General features: G+C 34.3%; 1 protein-coding gene across 2 annotated transcripts in view; it reads left to right on the top strand.

The window, feature by feature from the left end:
• The window catches only part of PIGN (phosphatidylinositol glycan anchor biosynthesis class N), a 110,994-nt gene that overhangs the window by 62,162 nt on the left and 35,149 nt on the right, over positions 1-13,683 (top strand). The window contains exons 22-24 of one of the 2 annotated variants that reach the window (XM_029232629.1): positions 5,610-5,712; positions 10,621-10,723; positions 12,655-12,741. In XM_029232629.1, coding sequence (XP_029088462.1) covers positions 5,610-5,712; positions 10,621-10,723; positions 12,655-12,741 — 293 coding nt within the window. The remainder of the gene's footprint in view (positions 1-5,609; positions 5,713-10,620; positions 10,724-12,654; positions 12,742-13,683) is intronic. The other variant, XM_029232635.1, reaches the window with a different exon arrangement.

The raw sequence follows: 13,683 nt of genomic DNA on the forward strand, positions 1-13,683 counted from the left end.
CTAGGAAGCAGTTCAATTTTATCTGTATTTCCCTTGCTGAAAATAACATTGATTAGTCACCTCCCAACACATTACACATTTTATAAAGCTGATCATACTTTTTTTTTTTTTTTTTTTGGTATGCGGGCCTCTCACTGTTGTGACCTCTCCCGTTGCGGAGCACAGGCTCCGGACGCACAGGCTCAGCGGCCATGGCTCACGGGCCCAGCCGCTCCGCAGCATGTGGGATCTTCCCGGACCGGGGCACGAACCCGTGTCCCCTGCATCAGCAGGCAGACTCTCAACCACTGCGCCACCAGGGAAGCCCCTGATTATACATTTTAAAACGTATTCCTCTATAGTTCTTTTAAGAATGTGCGTGTGGAGCAAACATGTCATTTAAGGACTTAGCCTTTTCCTTCCAACTGGAAAACAGGAGCAAACTTTAAGTCCAGGTTTTTCATTAAAAAAAGGAAAAAGTGGGCTTCCCTGGTGGCGCAGTGGTTGAGAATCTGCCTGCCAATGCAGGGGACACGGGTTCGAGCCCTGGTCTGGGAAGATCCCACATGCCACGGAGCAACTAGGCCTGTGAGCCACAACTACTGAGCCTGTGCGTCTGGAGCTTGTGCTCCACAACACGAGAGGCCACGACAGTGAGGCCCGCGCACCGCGATGAAGAGTGGCCCCCGCTTGCCACAACTAGAGAAAGCCCACGCACAGAAACGAAGACCCAACACAGCCAAAATTAAATAGGTAAATTAATTAATTTAAAAGAAAAAAGAAGTAAAGCAAACCAAGTAAAATTCACTTAAAAAAAGTTTGTAATGCCTATGAATGATATGATGTGCAATTTAACATTTATTTATTTATAAATGATTTTTGCTCATTATTAAAAAAAAAAAAGATCTTTGGATGGAACTTGATCTTAAAAAGACGATCAAGGGATAGGAGTATTTGTCCTTGGATTGCTCTTAAAATCCAAGCAGAGGCTTAAAAATACAACAGGAAACAGACATGTATCTCCTAAAGTTTTCATTTGCTCATTTTCTAAACACCTTGGTCATTGTATAAGTGGAAGTTACTCTTGGACAATAAGTGTTCTTGTATATATAACTTTATTTTCACTGTGTAAACTTCATTTCATTATGGGCATTATGTAGGCCTTCCCTTTTAAATTATCTTGATTACTAAAGTTACTATTTACATTCATTCTGCATGACAATAGCAGAGACTGCTCTTTCATTTAAAAAATAAATGTGTTTAGTTTGTACTATGTTCTGGCACTATTCTGTTCTCTGAGAATAATAAATATGGAACAAGTCCCTGCCCTCCTGGAGCTTATATTCTGCAGGGCTGGGTGGTGGGGCTAGTAATCTAGCGGGGTATCTATATGTAATTGTCTCTCATATGACATGTTAGTTTTCAAATCCACAGAAAAATCAAAAATTATGAATGGCAACGATGACATTAAAGGAAAGTCTTTTTATTTTCCTGCATAACTTCAAAAATATGCAGTGTATATAACACACACCAGCATATAAACAATATATCACCTAGGGCTAAACCATATGACAAAGAGAAGCAAAGAAAACAGAATTTGTGTTCATATTATTGTATCTCATTTTTAAACATCTAAAACGTCTAAAAAGGTTAAAAAAAGAGAAATTTCCCAGAATTACAGAAAGTCATCCTCTACTTCATGTTCTTGTCCATCTGTGATTATGAGTGTATGTATATATAAAATTTTTTAAACATCATATTCAATATTTTTATCTATTCTACCATCCTTATATTAATTTTTCAGTTGACTTAATAATATCCTTTATGGTATTTTCTCTTTGTTTGTCTTTTATGACATTGACATTTTTGAAGAATATAGCCAATTAACTCTGGGAAAACTTATATTTTACCCATGAGTTACGCTGAGACATTCTAACCAAGAACAAGGGATGTTCTTTCACTTGTTCAAGTCTACCTCTGTGCCTTTAAAAGCAGTCTTCATAGTTTTCTTCATATAGGCTGGGAATATTTCTTGTTAAATATATTCCTAAGTATTTTATCTTTTTTGTTGCTATTATAAATGAGCTTTTCTCATTCATTGTATCTTCTAATTTTTTTTTTTTTTGAGTATAAGATGCTATTGATTTTTGCATGTTAATTTTATATCCTACTTCTTTACTGAATTTTCCTTTCTTGAGTTAGGTTTATCATTGACTCTCTAGGTAGAATTTTCCAAGTATACCATCATGTAATTTACAAATACAGATATGTATTTCCCCCTTCCTGTTCTTATTCCTCTCTTTTCTTTCATTTACTCGCATTGGCTAATACCTACAGAACAATGTTAAATAGTAGAGATAGTGAACCTCCTTGATTTTTTTCCTGATCTTAGTGGGAGTGTCTCTGGAGTCCCCCCATTTAAGACAAATGCTGGCTTTAGGACTGAAGTATATATATTTATCATGTTAAAGAAAGTACATGCTCTCCTGTTTTATTTCGGGTTTTTATTAAGAATGGATGTTGAATTTTGTCAAAGACATTTTCAACATCTATGGAGATAATAATATGTTTTTTTTTTCCCTAGACCTGTTAATATGGTGAATAATACTAATAGATTTCCAGTATTGAGCCATTCTTGCATTTCTGATATAAACTCCTAAGACACATTTGATTATAATGTATTATTTTCTCAATGTAGCGTTGGAGTTCATTTGCTACTATTTTTCCATCAGTATTCGTAAATGATATTGTTCTTTAATTTTCTTTGGTGTTCTAAATTTATCAGGCTTAGTTATCAATGTTATATTTGCTACATAAAAAGAATTGTTTCTCTTTAATTTCTATACTCTGAAACAATTTATGTAGCACTGGGACTATCTGTTCTGTAAAGTCCTGAAAGAATTCCCCTGTGAAACTATCTGAATTTAGTCCTTTTTTGTTGGGTAGTCCCCTGATAACTTTGTATTTCTCTATGAAATTGGTCTGTTTAAGCTTTTTATCTCTACTGCAGTTAGTTTGGAAAGCTATATTTGCTTAAGGAATTTTCTGTTTCTTCTAGATTTTCAAACTTATTCATATAGAGGGATACAAAGTAATCTCTTATGATTTTTAAAAATTCCTTCTGTATCATTAGTCATTTCCCTCATAATTTATTTTGTATATTTGCACTTTCTTCCTTTTCTTTGATTAACTTAGCTAGTGGTTTGTCCTTTTTGTTTATTTTCTCAAAGAACATGGATTTTGATTTACTAATTTGATCTACTGTTTTTCTGTTCACTACCTCATTAATTTTTGCTTTATCTTTAATTTCTAGTTTTATTACATTGTGTCTGAGAGTATTTTTTGTATTATTTTTACCTTATAGGACCTACTGATATTTTCCTTGTGCACTAGTGTATATGATTAACATTAGCATCCCATAGGTTTTAGTATGTTGTGTTTCCATTTTCATTTGTTGAAATATCTTTTTATTTCCCTTTTAATTTCTTTTTTGATCCATTAGTTGTTCAGGAGTATGTTGTTTAATTTCCACATATTTGTAGATTTTTCAGCTTTCTCTTGTTGTGATTTCTAGTTTTATACCATTATAGTCAGTAAAGATACTTGAAATGATTTCAGTCTTATTAAATTTGCTAAGACTTGTTTTGTGATCTATTATATGATCTATCCTGGAGAATGTTCCATGCACAGAATGTGTTCTGCTGCTACTAGTTGGAATGTTATATAAATTTTTGTTAGATCCATTTGGTCTAATGTATGGTTCAAGTCTAATGTTTCCTTGTTGATTTTCTCTCTGGATGATCTATCCCTTTCTGAAAGTGGAATATTGAAGTCTCCTATTATTATTGTATTCTTGTCTATTTCTCCCTTCAGATCTATTAGTATTTGCTTAATTTGCTTATTTAGGGGCTCTGATGTTGGGTGCATATATATTTACAGTTGTTATATCTACCTGATCAGTTGACCCCTTTATCATTATGTAATGACCTTATTTGTCTGTTTTTACCATTTTTTGGCTTAAAGTCTATTTTGTTTGATATAGCTATAGCTACCCTTCACTTTCTTTTGGTTTCTACTTGTATAGAATATCTTTTCCATTCCTTCACTTTGAGCCTATGTGTGTCCTTAAATCTGAAGTGAGTCTCTTATAGGCTGGACATATATTTTAAACAAGACTTTTCCTCCTTGGGATTAGGAAAGCATCGGCACTAGAGGATGCCTACCATATGGTGCAAGGCATGAAATAGTTGACTCATAGGTAGGTCAGCAGTATCTCCAGAGGCATCTTCCAGGCACTAATTCACTGTAGTCTAGCTCCAGTGAACATTTTTTGCTAATGTGCTGGGATCCCTAAATGGGTTATATGTTATGCAACTGGTTCTAACTTATGTCACTCAGGATGGGGACTCTTATTTCCCTTTTAGCATCTTATCAATCCTTTACACAAAAGTCAAACAAATACAGAAAATACAGGTTGGTAAAACAGGTCTCATTTGAACTGGCTTTTTAAATAAATATTAAAATACTATTTCTTTCTGTTAAAATATATACCAGATGATGATACCGTTACTGGAACTACACATCTGAAAAAAAATCAGAAGCGATTCCTTTAAGATTACTGTAAATATAACTTACATAATCTTAAATCTTGCAGTGACTCAACTTTGAATGAGATTGTCTTTACAGTTAACTTATTAGTAGATGTTGACTAGTAGTAATAATAGCACCTAGCCATTATTAAGCACTTACTGTATCTCAGGCACTATGCTCAAGGAGCATTTTGTAGGTGAAATTGTATTTAAACCTCACAACAACTTTATTCATTTCTACTTAACAGATGGAAATACTGCTTAGATAGATTAACAAACTTGCCTCATGGTTAAAGAGTTATAAGTAATTCAGCGAGGATGCCCTCCCAAATTATCTGTCTTCATACTTTAGAGCATTTCATTCCACGCATATTGCCATCCTAGCCAGGAGGATTAGGAAATTATGCACATTTGCTTTCCAAAATAAAGATTGGGGAGTTTATGTTTTGCTACCCCCCCCCCCCGCCCAATTTATTTGCTCTTCTACCACTGAAGTAGTTGCTTTCTAATATTGAGAAGAAAGATTACTTCACTTATTTGGATTACTCTTACTACAACTGTCATGTGTGGTGAAGTCCTTGTCTCCTGTCTCTAATTTTCTAACTGGCACACTACAACTCTCAATGCATACTTTGCAGTGGGAAAACTTGGAGGAGGGAGTGTTTAGGAAAAATCAATTTCTGGGGAATAAGTTGTCTTTGACCTAATGTTTAATTAGGAGAAAAGTTGCTGAATCTTGAGTAATTTTTTTTATTATTTACATTAGAAAATGACAAATTATTTAAGAGTTATTACAGTGAGCAAGGCTGAATATAAATTGGGAAAATCTGAAAAAAATTGTGGTTAAAATGGTGAAATGTAATTTTAATTAAAAATGTGAAGTTTCAAATTTCTTACAAAAATGGGTAGGGCAAATGTGGCTTCATTTTAAATATCACACAAATAATAAATGCTATAAATGATAATAGAGTATTCAGTGCTTTAAACTCAACATACCCTGTGTCGCTTGTACTAACACTACCCACATGTGTTTTATTGCAGCCTCTTCCTTCATCATGCCTCTACTGAGTCCTCTGATTCTCTTTGATCGGCTGTTTAGCATTCTTGTTTCCTCAATGTCGACCTACCTACTTCTAAGCACAGGGTATAAACTGTTTTTAAATTTTAATTTTTAGTAGCAAGTTTTAAATGACATATTGACATTTCTCTGAGTATTTAACCTCTGGAAATGAAAAATACGTGAATCTTGAGGAATAAATTATAAGTATTTTTCCTCTGTAAAAACTGTATGTGACTTGATCTGTAATCTTCAGTTTTCTTTTTCTTATCATTTTCACAGTATTGCCTGTAGTCTTTGTGTTTCTGTTTATTTCCTGAAGTTGCTTAAATATTGCTTACCTGCAGTGTTAGAGAGTTCTGATAGATTGTGGAGGAATTTTAAGTCTCAAACAATGACTTATAAGAATTTTAGTCTTTGTTGCATTCCTTTCATGCACTTTAAATTATGTTTTGATTTGTTCATTCTTCTTTGAGTATAATATTTAATTTTTACTCCTACATATGTCATAGTCCAGATATTCCTTTTGATTCAGAAACCTTTTAGAATATTTTCCCAAAAGGTAAACTGTTAAAAAGTTAAACATTTTCATTGAAGATTAGAATTTTCTTGTAAAACAAAACCAAAAAAGAACAGCTTGATTTGGGCTGGATTCTGAAGCATTCTCTAGAAATCAGTGAGAACGATGACATACTCTCCCATCTACTTTGAAGAAAAGGGTTCTTCACTTGCTTTTGAAATTTATTTCATCTTTACTTAAATCTTCATGAGGGTGAGAAATATGCACTTTATAATAAACACTGAATAGAGCAGACAAATCGAATAACCACCACTCAGACAGTTTCAAAATTTGGCCCAAATATAGGATCTTTATCCCAGTTAGAATAAACCTAGGGATTTACATTGTGCACATTTAAGCACATTTAATTTAAGAAATCTAAAAAGTGAAAAATCACGCCTAAAATCAGAATAATAAGTATGACCTTATTAACGAATGTATTAAGAAATATATTACCCAACATCAGAAAGTATATTTACCTTTGCAAAAAAAAATTAGACAGAGGTAGCCTGAAAAAGCAGTCTAATAATTTCAGTTAGTACATTTTCCAGTGTCAAATCAGTTTTGCAAAACGTAGTCCACCTGTTATCATTCCACGTCACTGTTTTTGGATGACCTGGAGGGTTCTCCATGTAAATAAGTGAATAGTCAGAATTATAGGATATTTAAAAGAAATGCCGTTTCATTACTTTACAAAAGTACAATAATAGCAATCCTACTTCTAACAATGCACCCTTGATTAAATGAATAAAGAAGATTTGTTTTTAGTCAGCAGTTAATTATTTTTATGCAGATGGAAGCTATTATAATACTTGAAAATAGTTCTCTTTAGTTGGTTATAAACATTTTCCTCCAAAATTTTGATTATATTATCCCTTTGCTTAACAAAGTATAATACAACCTAAATGTCTTTTCAGCCCTGTTCAATTTGCACAGAGACCAAACTAGCAGATCCTAATTTAGAAAGGTTTTATTATGTACACTCTGAGCCCATGATGACATTTTATTGGTATTTCAGTTTATTAATTCAGATATACAGACTTTATATGAGATATTGGTTCCTAAAGAAATAAAGTCCCATAAGAAGATTGTCTTTATCAGATTTATTCATCTACATTTTACAAAAATTTTATTTTATAGTTTTTGAAAAGAAGTAAATCTGTAGCACTATTTGTAGAACTATGGAATTTATGTTTTTACATATTAGGAAAGAATAATTTCATATATAAGTGCAAATATTTTAAAAATCATGGGGGTTTTTTCTTTGTTTTTTGCTCAGAGAGTACGCTTTCTTGATTCAATTAGCCAAGTTTTTTTTCACATTTCTAGTGTCCTGAACACTAGACAGACATACAGTTAGAACAATTAGTGTACCCCAGGTGTATAATAGAGTTGTAAGCTGCTATAAAATATGTACTCTATTTTACAATGTTAGGCAATTACAAAATGCAACAATTAAGTTATCGTAATTTAAGTTGTGAATTATGTGATATAAAGAATGACTAGAGACAGGGTTTGGGTAAGGGAGCTGAACTGGTGCCATCAAGGACTCATGTGGAAATTGAACTAAATTTTCAAGAATGGCTAGGATACAGGCATTCTAATTCTTTCTTTTTCAATTTTTAAAAATCATTGTAAACATAGTATAATCACATTTTGAAGAGTAGGAATAAGGAAGAAAAATCATCTATTAACCCTATCCCTCCTATTGATGTTCTGACATATTTCCTTCCAGTCTTAGCTCTGTATTTATCTTTTTAACACAGTATTAATCATAGTCCATGTACTATTTTATATCTTTATTTTCTACTTTGCTGTATTTTATTTTTACTGTTTTTAAATTTTTATTTTATTTTTATTTATTTATGGTTGTGTTGGGTCTTTGCTGCAGCATGCGGACTTTCTCTAGTTGTATTGAGCGGGGACTACTCTTCATTGCGGTGCTCGGGCTTCTCATTGCAGTGGCTTTTCTTGTTGCAGACGGGCTCTAGGGGCATGGGCTTCAGTAGTTGTGGCACGCAGGCTTAGCTGCTCCCTGGCATGTGGGATCTTCCCGGACCAGGGATCGAACCCGTGTCCCCTGCATTGGCAGGCAGATTCTTAACCAATGCGTCACCAGGGAAGTCCCTCTACTTTATTTTAGAAGCATTTTCCTAGTTGGCTTATAGGCTTCCTAACCATCATTTTTTTTTTTTTTTTTTTTGCGGTACATGGGCCTCCCACTGTTGTGGCCTCTCCCATTGCCGAGCACAGGCTCCGGACGCACAGGCTCAGCGGCCATGGCTCACGGGCCTAGCTGCTCCGTGGCATGTGGGATCCTCCCGGACCGGGCCACAAACCCGTGTCCCCTGCATTGGCAGGCGGACTCTCAACCACTACGCCACCAGGGAAGCCCCTAACCATCATTTTAATAGATTTTTAATATTCTATGACATGGCTGCACCTTGATCTTTCCTGTATTTTTTGGTCACTTTATTTACAGTTTTTATTATCATATATAACGTTTTGAGTTTTGTTTTTATGCATAAGCCTTTTATATAGTTAGATTATTTCCTTTTTTCACTTCTCAGTTGTAGTATAGGTGGGCCGTAAAATATGAATTTTTTTTTACTTTTGTCTTAAGAACAGTGCCAGCTTATAATATTACCAACAACCTATGAGGGGGCCTACTTCATCATATCCTTCACAGTATTTGGTATTTTCATTTCTAAATAAGAATATCAAATGCTATTTTAGTAGGCCAAAAATAGTGCAGCTTTGTGTTGATACATTTTTCTGCACTTGTTTTACTAATAATATTTTCTCACATATGTGTTGTCTGTTCATATCCTGGGGCGTCCTAAGTCTTATATACCAAGTGATTTGTGTATGCTTTCTCAAACCTGAACGTTTTCTTCTGCCTGATCTTCAGTGTTTTAGTTTTATGATCAGTGTTAGCGTTTAAAGCATTTTGTTTCTTTTGCTTTCTCATGTTTAGGAAATAGCGCAATATGGAATAGAGTTCAGTAGTTGAAAAAGTTGAAAGAGAAATACAGGTTTTTTTGTTTTAATTTGGTTTGCTTGATTTTGTTTTGTAACTTCCAATCAACAAATACTTATTATGAGGGGGCCTGTAGTGGTGAAAAGACTGACCCAGTCAAAGATTTTCCAAACTAGTGGGGAATGCATATTAGTAAACATGTGATTAAAATAGTGTGATAACTACTATCATATGTAGAGTGTTTTGGGGATTACAAAGGTGAAACACTTATCTTTTTTTTTTTTTTTTTTTTTTTGCGGTACGCGGGCCTTTCACTGTTGTGGCCTCTCCCATAGCGGAGCACAGGCTCCGGACGCTCAGGCTCAGCGGCCATGGCTCACGGGCCCAGCTGCTCCGCGGCATGTGGGATCTTCCCGGACCGGGGCACGAACCCGTGTCCCCTGCATCGGCAGGCAGACTCTCAACCACTGCGCCACCAGGGAAGCCCCGAAACACTTATCTTAAACTAGAGCAGAAAAGTGTTAGGAAAAGCATCTGTCACTGCATTATCTCATGAACGTTTCTCCTTTGTCCACATTTTAATGTCCACATTGTATGCCAGCCTAAAGATGTACCATACATTATTTAACTAAACTCCCCTGTGGATATTAAGCTGTTTTCTTGTTTTTCTCTTCTGTAAACAATATTGTAACAAACATCTTCAGATGGGAATCATAGTGTATATGTCTGATTATTTTCTCAGGGTGAATTCCTAGAAGTGACATTATTAGATTATACTATATGAATATTTTTTAGATTCTTGATGCATAGTATTAGATTGCCTTCCAGGAAGTGTTTATTCCTAAGTAGAGAGTATGAGAGTTCCTTTTTCAGTATACTCTTGTTGACATTTTTTTTAATATGGGTAAATATTATGTGACTATGGCATCTATTTTATAATTTCTATATCAGTTATCAATATGGTCAGACATTTTTATGGATTTATTGGCTCTTTTTTTTTCTTTTTGAGAGGTTTATATTCCCGTATTGCACCCAATTTTTTAAAAATTTGGGATGTTTGTCTTGCTCTTCTTCTCTGTATATTAATCATTTTAACTCAGGAATTGTCTTTTTACCTTTGTCTTATGCTTTCTTTCTTTTTTGTGTATTTCTGTCATTTACCTCATGAATGAATTTTAAATATCTCTACGATTTTAAGCATGTAATGATCTCAAGATCTGATAAATTTCAAAAGATGGTGTTAGAGTTGATATTTAAATGTTACTTTCCTTTCCTATTTTCTTCTTCTGGAAAGCCTAAAAAATTTAAATTTTGTGATGTTGTAACTTAGAAGTATTATCAAGATTGTTTTAATTTTGAGAAAGACCTATTAGTATTATAAATTTGCATTTTTATTTGTTTAATGTTTTTTTCTTTTCTACCCTCCCACTTCCACCTCACACCCCCCACCCCTTAGGTATGAAGCTCTCTTCCCATTAGTGTTGTCATGTTTGATGTTTGTCTGGATACACATGGAACAAGAAACCCTGCCACAATCTGTTGTTTTCTGTAAACAGAAGGTAGCTTGTCAAAATCATTCTTGCATTTATTTAAGAATATTAGAATATTCTCTATCCTATAAGGAGGTTGCAGTGTTATTTCATCAAAAATTCTGCTTAAAAATTTACAGTACTTAAGGCATTAATAATTAAGTTAATAATTAAGTCAAACAGTTTGTAAGGAAATTTTCACTTACAACAGAAAAGCATGATTTTATTGTTTCATAGGCATTATATGGGTTGGGCTTTTCTTAGAGATTATTTGAGAATCTCTGATGCAAAAAAGCATTAATATAGGTGAAAGAATACTGGAGAAAGAATGTTCTTTATCTTGTTTGCCTTTGTTTTCACATCTAATTTTTCTTTCCTTCAGTTTATTTTCATTGGAATAATATTTATGTTGTCACACTTCAGTTTATGAATTTGATCATAAAGTGACATTTGTGTTCCAGTGTTATTTTTCTCTTTCTAGTCATTCTAATCCAAAATGCTTATTCTGTCACCTTAGTGATCATGGCCTCAGTCCAAATCTTAGACTGTTTATTCAACATAATATACTTTGAATTGGCTAAAAGCCAACCAGATATTAAGGACACCTTTATCATGCTGAGCTAGAGAGCTAATTGATGTCTCTTGCCTTTATTTCAGAACTGAAGATAATTATAAGAAATTGGTGATAAAATATTTACAATTTTACTGAGGTCAGATAAAAGAAGTATTGCAGGAAAATACCTTCATAGTTGATCCATTTGATTCATCCTTAACTGGTTCTAGTTGAGTTCACAAAGAGTACTTGATGTTTTAGAATAAACAATTTCAATAAAGAAGAAACTTTATTGAAGTATATTGAGTAATTACTGTTTTTAACTTTCAGTCCTGGAATATTAAAACAATACATGAAAAGAAGTTTTGATCAGATTCAAGTAAATGGTCAGACTGTCCTTAGTATTAAATATTCAAAATTTTAATAATTAAATATTATTAAATTAAAATGAGGTTTATTGTGTTATTTTTTAAATTCTTTTTTTTTTTTTTTTTTTTTTTGTGGTACACGGGCCTCTCACTGTTGTGGCCTCTCCCGTGGGCCTCTCACTGGTGTGGCCTCTCCCGTTGCGGAGCACAGGCTCCGAATGCGCAGGCTCAGCGGCCATGGCTCACAGGCCCAGCCACTCCGCGGCATGTGGGAGCTTCCCAGACCGGGGCACGAACCCATGTCCCCTGCATCGGCAGGCGGACTCTCAACCACTGCGCCAACAGGGAAGCCCTAAATTCTATATTTTAACTGAAAGGAGATATGTCTTTTTCTAGAAAAGAGGATTAAAGCATCCCAAGAACTTAACAGAAAATTACATGGGAAGTGGGAGATAGGGAAAGTCTCCCTTTAAACTTATCCATGAGTTTTTCTTTTGTGGAAAAAGGGGGATTAAGCAAGAGTGCATCCATCATATTGGAATTGAGAGGCTTTTTATTTTACCAGGACAGAAATATATTGCTTTTTTATAGAGAGAAAATAATTTCTCTGGAAATGAGTTAACAGAAGAACAAAAAAACAGAAAAATATTTAATTTACCATGCTTTTTAATATCATACCATACTTGAGTTTGAGAAGATCGGGACACTGAGAAATCAGATGTCAGAAAAGGGAAACATTATATAGGGATTTAAAAGTGAAGCATTTATACAGGATAATAAAAAGCCCAGTTCTCACTTTTATTACACATATGGCAATACTACAACTCTGTTCAGTATATTATTAACAGTATATTTTACCTTTTGGCAGATGTTATTAAGGTGAAATTAAGCTACAGGAAAATATTTATTTGTTTTTGTTTGTTTTCTTGTCAGTACAAGTTATCTTTCTAGCTATTGTAACTTTGACGGTAAGTTTGCTTTTGAGGGTAGAAGTAAGCAAACTGTTATTGTGCATTTATAAATTTCTTCTTATTTCACAGGTCTCCAATATCCAATTCACCTATAATACTGATATAACCCAGTTTCGAGACCTCTGTCTGGATGACATCCGTAGGGCCTTTTTCCTTGTATCCTTTTTATGGACTTCTGTTTTAAGGCACTGCAACCTCCCATTTAATGGAGTAAGAAGTGGGAGGGGTTTCTGCCTGTCATTTGGTAGTGGTATTACCTTGGAGGCCATTTAACCGCCCTCCCAACCATAATTTTCTCATATAGTTTACACTTCAAAAAAATTCTGAAACTATAGAAAAGCATAAAGAATGATATAACAAACAAATGTATATATGTGTATTCCTGCCATCCAAGATGTCAACAACTAATATTTTGTCACATATGTCACACATTTTAAAAAATTAAAATATTACAGCTAAAGACAGTCTCCTTTCAACTTCCAACTCCAAACTAATTTCCCTCATCCAGAAGAAACCACTATTATGAGTTAGGTTTGTATCTTTTTATGTGTATTTTATACTATACCCATGTTATATAACATCTGTCCCACAAGGTTTTTGGATCACATCAGAGGCAATATTGTGTGAAAGTTATTTGTATTAGAGTTTTGTAAGACAATGTGACAGAATAAAGTCTCACTTTGGGAAGGCTGGCTGACTGGGTTGAAAAAACTCATAGGGAGATATTTCCTTTGAACTTACCATGGTGGAGTCTGGACCTTATAGGTCCAGAAAATAAATGTTCTTATTCTCTCCTCTACCTCTTGCCTTCACTCTCAATTTTGCTTTCTGTCTTTGCAGATTCCTTCCACTCAGCCTATACTAATAAAACACTTCTTCCTTTGAACCCTGCATGTCCCTAAATTATAATTTCATCTTGTCCTCTGTGTCTACTACCAACCTCCTTGCTGCTACCATTTCCTCCCCATTTATGTACTATATCCTCAAGCCTTGACCAGTGCCTGTCACACAGTACCTCTTCAATATTTGTCAAATGTCTCTGCTGAAGTTGTCCTCTCGTGGTCTGCAGGGCCTTCCTGAGTGCACAGTCTAATCTGT

Source organism: Monodon monoceros, unplaced genomic scaffold, assembly GCF_005190385.1.
Source record: "Monodon monoceros isolate NGI ecotype Baffin Bay Population unplaced genomic scaffold, NGI_Narwhal_1 Super_Scaffold_1, whole genome shotgun sequence".
NCBI classification, from domain to species: Eukaryota; Metazoa; Chordata; class Mammalia; order Artiodactyla; family Monodontidae; genus Monodon; species Monodon monoceros.